This window comes from Serinus canaria, chromosome 5 (assembly GCF_022539315.1).
Source record: "Serinus canaria isolate serCan28SL12 chromosome 5, serCan2020, whole genome shotgun sequence".
In the NCBI taxonomy this organism is placed as follows: domain Eukaryota; kingdom Metazoa; phylum Chordata; class Aves; order Passeriformes; family Fringillidae; genus Serinus; species Serinus canaria.
This window is the reverse complement of record NC_066319.1, coordinates 14,511,304-14,526,140: the sequence shown is the minus strand read 5'-3', so window position 1 is coordinate 14,526,140 and position 14,837 is coordinate 14,511,304. Positions and strand designations below refer to the sequence as shown.

General features: G+C 45.7%; 1 protein-coding gene across 13 annotated transcripts in view; it reads right to left on the bottom strand.

Moving 5' to 3' along the window:
- PTPRJ (protein tyrosine phosphatase receptor type J) overlaps positions 1 to 14,257 on the bottom strand; it is a 74,425-nt gene extending 60,168 nt beyond the window's left edge. For 3 of the 13 annotated variants that reach the window (XM_050975658.1, XM_050975664.1, XM_050975659.1), the window contains exon 1: positions 13,871 to 14,254. In XM_050975658.1, coding sequence (XP_050831615.1) covers positions 13,871 to 13,933 — 63 coding nt within the window. In that variant the 5' untranslated portion in view covers positions 13,934 to 14,254. Of the gene's footprint in view, positions 1 to 13,870 lie in introns of all 13 variants that reach the window. The other 10 variants (XM_030240184.2, XM_050975660.1, XM_050975669.1 and 7 more) reach the window with 8 other exon arrangements.
- Between the last annotated feature and the right edge of the window lie 580 nt (positions 14,258 to 14,837).

Here is a 14,837-nt window from a genome sequence, read left to right as displayed (position 1 = left end):
ATATACAGAGAAGACTTAAGAAAATGGGATGTACCTGATTTAGAAACAAGTATGAGAAATGCTGTGAGAAAGACCATGCATACTTGCACTAAGAAAACTGAGAATGGGTGGAACTTTCACCCACTTTAGGTTACACCAGGATTACCTGGCCCAGAGAAGGGAGAGTTTAGGAAAGGCTGTGACACTGGGCTGTGCCACAGCTCTGTCAAGGCTGCCCATCTCAGTGTGCTTGGAGATTTCACCAGAGCATCACCACCAGTGTCTCTAACTGAGGGTGCTCTCACACACTGTGCACCCCACACCACAGAGCTTGGCTGGGGGTGAACACCTGCAGCAAGACAGGAGCAGGAGGAAGAGCTGTTCTGTATGAAAAGGAAGAAGTCACTGGTGCTCTGAAAATCAAATGTTAAAAGTTAAATGAAAAATCTGAATGGCAATTCACAGGGTGTAATGTGACATTACCCAGGGTCTCCTATCAGAAGATCCCTCTTCATAACTTACCCCAAGTGCTTTGGAGGCAAAGTTTTAGGATTATGTGCCAGCACCTGCCTATATATATTTACTTAATTATGAAATGTTGCAACCAAAATGCTTCAAAATACTGAGAAAGGGGGGAAACAGATTGCTGTGCCAATGCTAAATACCCCAAAGACCATTTTTTTATGGTCTGGCAAGAAATGGACTTTCCCTGACCCCTTTAGTGCTCCCTTCACTAAAATTGCCCTTGCTGTAGCTAGGAAAAGATGACATATTTCAAAAATACTTAGAATACCAAAATAAAAAGTCTTAATTGACTTTTTGCCTATTGGAGCCTTAGCAGAACTGGAGTTCTGGGAGGAAAAAATGTTCTCACTTCAGCTTGAAAGCTAATTAAAAAATCAAGGGGGGGGAAAACACACCTCTTAGTAAGGCTCTGTATGGGGAGCTGCACTGGGACACCCTCTACCTGCATCCCAAAATATATCCAGGCAAGCTGAAGTTTCTCCAGCAGCACCTTCTCGTGAGGGGGCAGGCACTGAGCAAAGACAGCCAAGCATGGGAGCAGAGGAGTGTGGCTCTGCCTCCATCCTTTGGAAAGGGGCAGATTAAAATCAAATGGGCAGCTTTAACTCCAACACTTCCTAGGTTTTCAGAGATGGATTATGCAGTCACAAAAATGATCTCTAAATTCAGACTGTGTGTTTACACACATACATGCTTAAAATAACACACAAAAACACACATTTGGGCACTTTAGAACAGAGACTGCCTTCACATGCATTTTCAAAAGAAGCAAGGTAGCCCCACTCCCAGCTAGGGAGCTCTGAGCAATACCCCAAAGTCTATGTGTATGTGTGTATATATATATATATATATATATATATATATATATATATATATATGTATACACATGCAAACAGTAACACTAGTCATATCTCCTCAATAATGGTCACCACAGACTGGAGACTTTACTATTGTGTAGTGAAGCAGATGAAGCAGACAGGTTCACACCTCTTAAGCTCTCAGATCATCATGGGCTGACCATCAGCAGACACTGATCATCATCACCTCTTTGCAAGCAGCACAGAGCTGGTGATCTCATGCAGAGAGAGCCTGCAGGTTCAACACTAGCTGTCCAGAAATGCCTTCCATCACTTTTAACCAGAATCCAAATTAGGGGGGATGGTGCCATGCTATCACAGCTGTCAAGTGTGCAGAGGTCTGGGGGTGGCAGGTCCATGTGAATTTGGCCTCCCTCTCATTTCAGGAAGAGATGTCTCATCCCAAGAGGATCTAATTAAGAAGGAGGTGGACTGGTCAGTTTCATGTCAGAGGGAATACGGTCCAGCTCTGTGTAATAAAACAGCACATACTTGGGCACAGCTTCAACAGCTGAGGCACGCTGCTGGCTTACGTAGGCTGCAGCAATCTTGCTCCTCATACACACTCTGTTTACTCATCATCCTCCCCCAGCAGCCTACTTCCTTTTCTTCAAAAACTTTGCTTCTCCTTCCACAGAGATGGACATGATGGAGGAGTGCTTACACCCCAGGCTCAAGTGCACTTGTCCCCCTCAGCTGCACCCACCCACAGTTCTTGTTCAGCTCTCTTTGCTGAATTAAAGCAGGGACAGGAAGATCTCAAAGTCCTCCAAACACCACCCAATACATACAAACCACAGACTGCTCACAAGACCAGTCACGGCCCTACAGGACATCCAGAAACAAACTGTGGGTTTTGTTGGTCAGAAAAAAAAGCAGTACTTGCTGTGCAAAGGCAACAAAAGAGTTTGTTTCAGTTCTGTACAATACACACTGCCTGGGGCTAAAACAGCCTGATGGAAGCCTTTTACAACACAGATATTTTACCAGCAAACTGGTTTTTGCACCTTTTCAATATAATTAATGGCTGTTACCTTTAGCAGGAACTGCACATCCATTTGCCATCCCTTCAGAAGTTCCCTAGCATCCCAATGCCTCTTGCTGAAGCACTTGCTATGAGTAGAGTCTTAAGAACTGGGACTTGCTCCATGACACATATCCAGGGTGATATTCACTGTCCCACTAAATGCCTGCCAAGGTTTTGTGCAGCCTCACTCACACTCCTGCTCCCTTTTCCCAAGCACTCGAGTGGTTTACCACAGGCTGCCCTGTGTCTAGAGGTAAATGTCGATCTCACCACACAAGAACCCTTTCCCCATCTGTGCCTGATGTAAGGAATGCCTTTCCTATCTGCAGACCCACCAAGAATTAGCCAATTCACTTAGAGAAGAAAGAGACAAGACCCCACAACCCCACTTTTGTCTGATTTATAACCCATTCATGACCAAAAAGGAACCCTGTATTCACAAAATACAGGAAGTATAAAGGAAGCTTTTTTCCCCTTGCAGCTCTCATTTTTGATGCAGTTTGTGAACACAAGTGAATCCTGGTGGAGACAGGTGAGGTAGGGCATTAGGCTGATTTCCTATATGCACCTGCTGACTGAGGAAGATTCCTTTTTTGAAGTCATTGCCAGAGTTCCCAACCCCACAAGATTCCTTAGTAGTAGCCATGTACAACTACAATGTCCCGTGGCATTTACAACCTCAAGGTCACAACATACAACTACTGCAAGAAAGGGGAGGAAAGTGCAAAAAATATTTGAAGGGTGGCAGGTGAGCAACTCCCAGGTCCTCAAACAAATCTTGACACAACAACCTACTGCAAGTCCTAGAACTTCTCAGTCATTAGCTTTATCTTCAAAACTCCAGCAGGATTTCATCAGTGCTATGTTCTATGCTAGAGCATGAAACAGCAAATGTCTGACTTCAGGAAAGCAAAAGTAAGAGGTCTTTGTTCAGAACGGAAACTGAAGTCTGGCACTATCTTATCTCCCATCTTTTCCACACATTTCTACAGGAGGAGACAGAATGTTCAGCTGAGCAGTTCTCACTGCAAAACTCAGATTAACATTCACGGAATTAATTTTGATGGAATCTGGAGACAACAATGACAAATATCACATGCAGCAATGACTGAATAAATGCCCATATATGAGATACCTGTTTGCTTTTTCATTTTGCCCTTTTGCAATTAAAAAAATCATTTACAAGAGAGAAATGCAACTAAGGTAGGCAATTTGCAGAAACAAGACTGCAGGAGACTCAATCTGCAGCCACAGGTTTTTTGCAGAGCTGGCATTACAACATACTGTTCTTCTTAGCAGCTGTGCCAGGTGTTGTGGATAGCCCTAAACTTAGGGATAGGAGGAATCACTGCACACACTGCTTACAAACCATAAGTGCACTGCACAGAATTCTGCATGCAGCATAACCTGTGGGGCACAGTGAAGGCCATCAGAAATGACCTTCTGTCCAGCAGGAGCACTGCAAGCAGGCAGTGGCTCTGCTAGGATGGAGCAGGGGCTGCTCTGTGTGAATCACCCACTCATTAACTTAATGAGTTAATAACTGCTGGATGTGCAGCAATCCCTTCCTGCAAGTCAAAAACAGTGCAAGTGAGTGAAAAGGACTTTTTTTGGTTTTGTAGGCTGCTCAAACTTTCAGAAGTTTAGAAGAGAACTATTTGCACCACTTGGATGAAGTCCTAACCAATTCCACCAGGAAGAGTACTAGGCTCCATTATCAGTGAAGAGGGAAAAGCATGCTCTGCAGCAACTAAATAGCAGCTCTGACCTTCTGCTCACTCCTCCTGCAGTGCTGTGCTTCACACACTGAACCAGGAAACGGTCGAACAGATACATGTAAAATTACGAAGACTGAGTCAGAGGACAATAGTGAAATAAATACCAGTTAAACCACATACCACAGATCTGTCTTGTAGGACTGGGAAATGAGTATTGCCTAAGGCTCCTCCAGATACTGCATCCACCTGCAAATATTTGCTGCTGGCTAAAGCTCAGCACACACACTCTCAGCAGCAGCAGGACATCCCAAAATATTGCAGATCAGAAAGAAAGAGATCCTTAGCTTAATTCAGAGTACAATAAACTAATTATATCTTTTAATCATCAAAAAGCTTGTTAGAAGACTTTTTTAGTTTGGGGGTTTGGTGGTTTTTTGAAGCACATTATAGAGTTAATTAAGGATGCACCTCTTTTTTTCCAAGAATTTCAGGCCTTCAAATTCATGAATATAGAGAGCTGATTGTTAGCTTCTTTAATGTGGCTATTTTACTACAAGTGCACAGCAGACATCAGAAACAAGAATGTCACAGAGGAATTGAGCACACACAACAAAAGCTCAGAAGCAATTACACTTTCATTATGTAGCCTTAAATCCACGTATCAATACGGTAAGACATTTATATTTTAGATAAACTACCCTTCAGCAATTGCGAAAAATCATTGAAGAGAGAGACAAGAAGATAAAAATGCACTAACATGGTACAGGAAGACTTGGCCATTAAAGTCATGTCTTCTGAAGAAACATCCAAACACTTTGTAACAACATTTCATCTGTAACTGTTAAACTGGAAATAAGGCCTGTCTCCAAAGGGATCCAACACTAACTTTTTTTTTTTTTTTTCTCCTTCTGTTAACTGGCTAGGCTTTTTTCCCCTCTGGAACTATCTCACTGAAATTTTAACATGTCCAAATGCAAGTCCTTAATAGTTACAGACAAAGGCAAGTTTTCTCTCTTTTACTAGGGAGAAAGGAGTGTATTGTTGAGATTTGTCATATACATACAGTTACCTGCATTGTTATGGAGATTACAGAAAAAAGGCCCAACAGATCCACTTCCAGATCTTACAGCCTTGTCCTTTCCCATAATTATTGTCTTAAAATCGGGTTTCATTTAACACATTCACAATACCAATACCTACCAGTGCTTAGAATGTGCTTAGGGATCGTTCAATTTATTTTTAAATGGATGTGGCAGTGCATTTAATTTATCACTCAAATGAACAATTTAATAGTACTAATAAAGCAAGGGGGGTTTTAGTTGGTTGAAAGAAGTCTTAAAACTAGTACAAATTAGTCAGAATAACTGGCTAGTCTATCACTCATTTGAAAACAAATGCAAAAGAAACTTTCACAAAAATTTATTTTTTCCTTTCATCTCAGAAATAGGATTTTGAACAGCAGAGATACTGAATTTTAAAAAAATACCAACAAGCAACTTTTATCTTGCAAATATTAATGCCACTCCTTTACCAGATGTAAGAGTATGTCAGTCTCCTTTCCTCAGCTGTCTAATACAAAATCTATCAGAAACTCAGTTTAGAACACCAGGCCTGTGTCTGCAACATGCCCAGTGCGCCAGATGGGCCAGATCCTGACCTCAAAGTTGGGCTGCCCATTTCTCTCTGGTGCCCAGCTGCACAGAATTAGAGGTGAATTACCCTGAAAGTCATGCAAACTGAACCAAAGATAACAAACTTCCCCTAAGAAAGAACTTTTTTTTTTTTTTTTTTTTTTTTTTTTGTTGAAGATACACACTTACAACAACTGTGGGAAGGAAACTGTGGTTACAGTTCCCGTATTTCCCCTCTATAAAATAGAAAAGTATAAATCCATAGAAGGTGAAACCATCATAGACCTCAGTTAACCAGGCACAGCCTACTTAGCAAAAAAAAAAAAAAAAAAAAAAACCACACCAGAACTGACCACAAAAAAGACATTTTCATCGGTACTAAACTTCAGGCCAAGTATTGGAAGAAACAGCTGACCCTGCAAGCAAAGAGTACTAGAATTTAAAAAATGTAATTCATATAGCAGGAAAGTCATGGACTCAATTCCAAACTTGATATAAATAGGCAATTATAAAACGTGCAGTGTCAAGAAGACATTAGAATTCCCATATCTGCCTTCACTAGAGAAAAGCAAATAAAGAAAACAGAATTTGATGATCCAAAAGGACCCTACCAATTTATTGTCGTGCATTTTATTTCCCCCTTGATTTATAAGTATTTTGAAGCATGTAAATTCCTGCAGAATCAAAGATCATGATCACAAAAGGAAGAAAACCCTAAACTCTCTTAATTAACACAATACAATTTTGCATTTGTAAATTTGATGCCAGCCACAGGCACAAATTTTTCCTCACATTGTGTTTCATAAAAAGTCACATTTACTATTTAAAAAGTACAGTGAAACCATGGCACATCTCATATTGTACTAAAACCACCAGCAAGGCTGAGTCCATCTCTTTTGATGGTTCCACACTGCTACTTTCTGCTTATGTGAATTTCTTTCACCTGCATCCCAGAGGGAAACAGTGGAAGCCCTTCCCTTTGTCAGCCAAAACCACATCTTGGTCTCAGAGAGCTCACTTACCCCAAATCCCTGCTAGCACATGAAACTGGTTGCCTTTGCAACCCTGATGTCCCTGGTGGTGGAAGCCTCATCCATTTCCACTCCAGCATCCACCCTGCTCTTTCCACTTCAAAGCCACTGAGGCCACCTTGCACAAAGTCAGGCAGCAGAGCAGGTTTTGACAAATAAAGACAAAGATGGGACCTCTCTTACTATGAATTCAGATGAAACTAACAATTCACCTGTCCTTAAGCTGATGCAGACAGATGAAGGCAACTAAAATGAAGTCTCACCATTTTCCCCTTCTGTATCATGAGACCTTCAGGAAAAATAAGTTGAAAGTTTCAAGGGGACAGTCTGGAAATCAGTTGTCTGAGCTACTCTGCGCATGAGGAAACCCTGGGAAGGAAAGACAACAGAAAGAAGCAACTTCCACTTATCTACAGGGACTGTTGATCCTGCAGGCACAACAACTGCTACAGGGAGGTAGCAGGAAGCTTTCCCAGCCTGTAATACCATGGATGGTCCCATGCTTTGCTGCTTATATAGGCTGGCCTGCCCCAAAGCTAAGCTCCCCTGCCCCATCCTTTGCAGTATCCTCCTGTCTCATGAGTCAATGTAGCACTCACAAACCAGTCCTCTGGCAGGCATCCTCTGCATGGCTCTCTCCTTGGAGAAACAGAGCTGGTAGAAAATAGAATTTGGAAGTGAGGACTCAGAACCAGGTATGTAGAAACAGACCTGCCAGCAGTGACCTGCTCATATGTGTATATAAGAAAATAAACAAGGAAGCTTATTAAAAGTGCTCTAATTTACTAAAATCCAAGTGCACAAGAGGAAATAGCGACAGAAAGCTCTGCCTAAGCTCCACCACGATGGGGAATGCAGAAACAAAAGGCACCAGCATTCCTGTGCAAAAACACCCTCCAGAGCCATCTACCATTGCAGAGGCAAAGCATCAGCAAGCAGAGCTCATGTGTAACATCATGAACTGGACCAGGAGTCCTCTTACAGGCATGCAGAGCTCCCTGTCTTACCACCCACCAGCCAAGAAATCCATGAGTGATTCATTTTGACACACTCCATTAAAAAAAAAAAAAAATCCTGCTGAACTAGCAGAAGCTTTTAAATAGGCATTTAAAGCCATGCCAATCTACATCCCTCAATGACCAAGGACAGGCTGTGTTTCCACAAAGCTGGTCTGCACAACTAACCCTCTTTGGGGAGCACTCTTATGCAGGCTAGGTTCAGTCCAACTGCTTGCAAGCTGGTAGATACCAAAACCAAAATCTTTACCAAAATAGTGGCAAAAGGAAGTAAGGAATTACAGGTAATCACAGAGCCAGCTGTGTTGTAGGTACCAATCTAACAGCCTAACAAGGGAAAAGCCCCCAGCCACTCCCAGGCTATGATGGGAGAGAGGGCTCCAGCACTTTGGGGCTCAGAAGTGCTCAGAGACTGCATCTGCTTACCTGGCCCCAAGAGACAGGCTGTAATTTGTAATGAAGCTCTGCACCTCATGGTCAAGTCTTCACTTGGTGATTTTAGAGTCTCAGAAGCAAAAAGTTTTTACCTTCAATGAGGAAAATGGGGCTGAAGTTCACACAAATTATTCCTTATATTCAAGTCCTGGCTCATTTGGTGCACAGAACACAAAAATGAGTACTACAGTTTGTGGACATCACTCTCCTGCACACCACAAAGCCAAACCAATCAACCAAAAAAACCATTAGGCCCTTCCAATAAACAAAACACCTAACCCAACATTTAAAGAAAATACCCACATTCTCAACCCAAAAGCAGAAGCCCACATGCAGAACATAACAAAACCTTTGCACGCAATAGGAACTTCCCAATGGCACACTAGGTATTTCTTTTCCTTGTTCAGTTTGGCTAAAACTGTACAGAAGAATGAGAAAAATCAGAAGCACACCAAACAAACAGGAGGTACAAGAAGAAAAGGAAACAAGAAGATGGACAGCACTGGAGAGAAAAAGGCTTCCAGGCACTGGCTAGGACAGCCTGAAGGTGATCCTAACAGGGTTCCTTTCTCATCCCCAAAGCAGTACTCGTGTCAAACACAGCCTTAGTCCTCTTCCCCACTCATACCAGCTGGGTTTGAAGCACCATGTAAAGCCAAGGTCAGGTACAGACCCCACAGGTCTGGCACCACTGCAAACACCAACATCCTCCTTCCTCTCCTTTAGAGCTGCCATTTCTTTTTCTTTATAGGTGCAATTTCTTCAATTCTGAGACATGGTCAAAAGCACAGTTACCTTTTCTCCTATTACATTTCTACATGTGGAGAAAGAAACTTTCCTAAACGGCCTGTGGTATCTTTACAGAGAGCACAGAAGGAAGTGTGATGGGTGGACTGCTTGGTTTCTGATATCAAGGGGTTCTTCCAATTCCCTGATGATGGTAGGAAAAGAAGTACTTTCAGTGATGTGCCAAATACCAACAACATTCATGGAAAGATATGGACATATATTTCCCTGCCTTTTCCACTGAAAGCCAATTAAGGCCATAGAAGATAACCAAATGAGGCCATGAATGTATTGATTCAGCTCTGGTTGGACCACATTTACACATCCATTCTTTGTTGGATTACAGAAATACTTTTCCCATTTAATCTTGGATTTTCTCCTGGAATTTTGGATTAATAGCCCCAGGAGGCCTGTTTATGTGCAGATACATTTGGGAACAGCTGGAAAGCACTTAGAGAAGAGCCTTGGTGCAGCCTTCCAGAGCAGTGCATCTGTTTTGTTCTTCTCTTCCTGTGATGCCTGATCACTCTTTCCCCCACACTCTTGGCTTTCTAACACTTCATATTAGCACATGTTTACCTACTTTTCATTTTCTTCCCCCCTCTCCCCGTTGAAGTCTTCCTCCCCTACACAGTCACCTCCTGCTGAAAATTAATTTCCTACTGATAGCTCCATTTAAGGCAAAGTTCTTTCACTCACCCATCCCTACATAGCAGTCGGCCCTCTCTGCTGGAGAAAATTCAGCTAGCTCCTCCTACACTTCCAGCAACCTTTCACAATGTTCAAGGTACAATTTGCATTCAAATTTTGGAGCCAAAATAAAAGCATCAGGCTAACAACCAGATGTGCAGCCAACAACTGGTTCAGTAGTGTCTCCTGCCTTTGCTCATACTGAGAATCTTTCAAGCAGGCAAGTAAATGTCAGAGGTAGGCTTTGCACTTACAAACATCCAAGCACCCAACCACTCTCCAGCACTGTCAAAATGCTCCCTCTATGATAGACTGCAACTCTAGTAGAAAGAAGGAAATGCATAAATTAAAATTATATAGGTTATGCCCTGCACAATGAACAACCAAAGATTTTAAAACAGCAGCAATTTCACTCATATTTAGAAACTCCAACCATAAAAAACTACATGCCATAAAAAATTCTCAACAAAGACTTGCATGTAGCTCCATAATTGAGGAAGTACTAATAATAGTGTGGCTGTTTGCACAGACAACATTTCCACTGTGAGCCTCAATTCTGATCTCAAATATGCAGAAGAAGATATTTTGTTGTGTGTTGCTGGCTGGAGACTCAAAGTACTGGAAACCATGTGAGTGTGCTGCAATGTGCAGCCAGCCTATGCCTCCAAGGAAGCATATCCATGCCACGCTGAGGACAAAGCCTCCATTGAGCCCTGCAGAACGTGCTTGTGTTGTGGGGCTTTGTAAGGAACATAAAGAAGCTCAGGAAATTAACCTGTGTTTTTGTTGAAAACAAAAATTAAAGCAATCATCATACAAAAATAACCTGGCCTGGCAGATGAAAAGTTTATTTCTACACTCCTCAGCCTCAAGCAAATTCTGTTCACAGCTCCAACTTCCCCTTCTGCTCTGTGCTGCCTAAGGTCAGGCCTGCTCAGGTCTCCAGATCAGCAATGCTCATACCTGTGTTTTTAATAGTGGCCATTGAAGGGTTTACCCCAGAAGTGCATGAACAGAAGCAGCACAGGAGCCTCACATTGCTCTATCTTTATTCTTTTGTAAGCCTCTAAATTAGATGTATGTAGACCAGTCACAAAGTTAAATGGAAATTACTATTAACTTCTTCTTGCATCTGCTGAAGATAACCCAGAATAATTCCACAAAATAAAATTTAAATTTAGTGTACTATGCAGGATAAGACTCAACAAGGATGATTAATAATGACCAATATACAGCAGAAATTATCTGACATACACACATGGCAAGCCCACATTTGAGATAAGATGGTTCTTCATTTAAACTCCTCACTTGAAAATTCAGACCAGTTATTAAGTCATAATCCTATATAATCAACTCTCACAGTATCAGTTGTTCTGTGCATGCAATAAGATGTAACAACAAGCTATTAGGTCCACAAAAAAGGCATTTGTAATTCTCAACACCAAATCAAGCCCAAAACCACTGTCTGTTGCTCTTTTGGTAGTAGATGTTATTTATCACATCACTGACGTGATCACTCTCAATAAGAAACGGAGAGCAAGGTTTGTTTTTTAACAACTCCAACCTTGCCCACTATGTTGTAATCCTGAAAAATAAGCAAGATGCTTATCCTTGAGTAAAAGGCACCACAGAAAGATCATGTGCCCATCACACCACTGAGGAGCTGCCATGACACAGCCATTCCACAGCTCTGGGGCTGCTTCCCAGTCCCTGCATGTGGCTGGGCCCACAATGGTGTCAGTGTGCAGCGCTGTCCCCTCTCCGACCCCACAGTCATCTGAGAGGCCAGAGCCAGCCAAAAGCCACTTCCACCCCAGCCTTCTCACTCAGGGGCTGGCTGGAGACTGCAGAGAAGGGACAATAGTCCTTACTGGCAGCACATGAAGCCCAGCTCATGCCACATGCCTGATGGTCCTGCCAGCTGCTGTCACCTTCCTACAGCAGCTACATGCCACCCCAGGCAGTGCCAGGCCATGTCCCTGCACCTGAGCACACACCACACCTCAAACAACACCAGCCAACTCTAACACCTGCCCGAGCCTATGCAAAGAACCCCACACAAAGAGCAAAACTCTGCCCTGTTAGAGAACATCCTCATTTTTAGAGGGCAAGACCATGTGAACAGCACTCGAATGGGCAACAAGATTATTGCACTGGAAGCATTGCCTCCAAGCAAGGCTTTATTCTGCATCCTTACAGCCTATAGAAACATAATGACTTTTCAAATATGAGTTATCCCACCTACCTGACATAAGTGGCTACAGTGAAATTTAGTCATTTCAAATGAGAGTGATTTGCAGAATCACACTATCGGCAAGCACCTGGTTTACATCCTATTCCTCTAAGGAAAAAAATCCTTAAAGACCTTTCTCCCCACCTGTCTGCAGTTCAAGCACACACTCTTAATGCTCAGAACTGCACCAGGTGCTGACCAGCACTAGTCAAGAAGCCTGAGAGTCCCAGTAAACTGAGACTTCCTCGCCTCAGCTTTCACATTCACAGGTACAATTAAGTCAAAATTGAGAATGCTGTCTGGTAAATTTTCAGTAGTGACACTATGAGCTGTAGAGTTCCCACCTAAAGTTAAGAGCCACACCAAAATCTGCAGATCTGACATGTTGATGGGACCTCTGATAACATCAAGGTTAACAAGACCTAGCTGAGGGTCCACAGCTGGGTCCAAAGATGATGAATGCATAAATTTAACTACATGTAATTGAGGAGCAGGTCAACTTTTTTTAGTATTATTATGAAGCATACTAGACACCAATTAAGAGCCTGGCTTAAGAGAACGTCAGAGATCACCAAGCCACAGGATTTCATACACAGCTTGAGAAGAAAAACTGCAAAAAACAGAGGTCATGGCAGGCAGATCCTGCAAGGCTGTACCCAAGGTCAATCCAGGCCTCCTCTGAGGTCTTCCAAAATGCTGGTATACTTTAATTCAGTTTCAGCTCTTTATACTTCAATTCCGTTTCAGCTCTTTATACTTCAATTCAATTTCAGCTCTTACTCAGAAGAGATTTTTAAAGCTAGGCTGGGTACAACAACAAAGATCAACTGACAAAACACTGCAAGGAACCCCAAACTGAAACAGACCAGATGAGGAAGCAAAGGTTTACAATAGCCAGTTGCAGCCAATGGCTGCAATCACAAGCTGGCATCAACACAAGGTAAGGAAAAAGACAAAAATGTAAAGCAGCAGTACAGTTCTGCTTAGCAGCTCTCAGGCAGATCTGTCACCACAGATTACTGAGCACCTTGGTGCCTATCAACACACATTCACACATCTGTAGCAGAAACCACTGAAGCAGAGAGGACAAGGGGTGCATCTGGAAGCAAAAGTTCAGCAAGCCCCAGAGCATCAGAGTTCACAGCGGCCATGAAGCACTCCTACGGAAAGACCGAGAACACATCAGCTGAGGGAAGCAAGTGTGAGAGTCTGTGCCAGCATGCTGAGTGGGTCACCTGGCACGCCATTCTGATTTACATCAATGAAAGGTGTTCTTGGAAGAACATCCTGCAACACACGTGGGAAGAGAGCGGGGCCTGAAAGCCAAGCGTGCTGGCCAAGGCCTCCTGCTGATCTGCTGCCCGGCACCGCTAGGGCTGCTCGCTCCGCACCACGGCAGCGTTTTCCCGAGGAAACTCCGTGCTGATCCCGAAAGCCGTAACCCAGCGGGTGATGTGCACCAGCGGCACGGGCAATGCGCAAAGACCCCCTTACCACATATACCCTAGTAACATAATTCACCAGCAGCGACACGAGGAGGGCAGGCTACAACACTGGGGAGACAGGAGCCGTGCCTGTTGTACCCAGGGCAGCTTTTACCCAGGAAAACAACCGGGGCAGCCTCATGCCCCAAAAGGAGCCCCGCGGCTGCACCGCCGGGTTAAACCCCAGGACAGCCCCCGCTGCGGCCGGGCGGGGGGCAGGGGGAGGCCGCGGGGATCCCGCCCCAGGTGAGCAACGCCCCGGCCGGGCCACACCGCGGCCCCCAGCCTCCCCTGCCCTCCCCTCCGCGGGCGGCACCGGCGGAGCCGCTGCGGGACAAAGCCCGAGCCCGGCCGCACACCTGCCCCGCCGGCTCCCCGCCGAGCCGCGGGCGCCGCGCCGGGGCAGCCGCGCCGGGGGCAGGTGCGGCAGCCCCCCGCCTCACGCAGCTCGGTCTCACCTCGGCCGGCAGCAGCAGCAGCGGCGGCAGCAGCAGGAGGCAGGGCAGGGGCAGCCGCCTCATGGTGGCGGAGAGCGCTCCCCGCTGCGCGCACGGCCGCTCAGCCCGACGCCGCCGCCCCCGGAGACATGGCCGGGCTGAGCCCCGCACGCCCGGCGTCCCGGCCCTCCCCCGCGCCCCGCCCTAAGAGAGGCGGGGGGACGGAGCCGCGGGGGAAGCCCTGCGTGGGGCGGAGTGAGGGGGCGAGCGGGGCAGTGGCCGCCGAGAGCCGGGCCGGTCACCTCCCTGCGCCGCCGCTCCTCGCCTCCTCCCGCCGGCCCCTCGCCCGCGGCTTCAATGGCCGTCTGGCATCGGGCGGAGGGGCTGCGACTTCCCCGCCTCTCCCCTCCCTCTCTCCCTGCCGGCATCTGACATCTCCCCCCGCCAAGTCCAGCCGGGCCGGGCGAGGAAGTGGCTTTCTCCGAAAGTTTCCCGGTCTCCGTCGGCAGCCGCGGAGGGAGCGGCGCCGCCGGGCGCGCCCGGCCGGCCCTGGCACGGTGCTCGGGGGCGGGCAATCCGCGGAAGGGTCAGGGGTAAGGCGAGGTTAACCCGGCCCCGGGGGCTCCGCTGCCCGCCCCGCCGGCGGCCGGAGGCGAGCGCTGAGCCGTCCGCGGCCACACGCGGCCCCGGGCGGGCTAAGGGGCGCCCGAGCCCCGCCGGGGGTTTGCCGCAGCGAGGGGCTCTGCTTGTTGCAGCATTTTTCATCCCCAAACAGTCCCCCAAGAAAGTCTCATCCCGCTCCAGGCACGGGTTTGGACGTGTTTTATCCATGTCATCAAAAGGGACGTGACATCATCAAACGCAATCACTTCTATAACCTTAACTTACTTCCCAGGCTTTCAAGTGTTTCACATTTCATTCATCTTGGATAAAGGAAAGGGGAGGCAGGGACAGTTTACAGAGCATATCTTTAATTACGGAAACACTG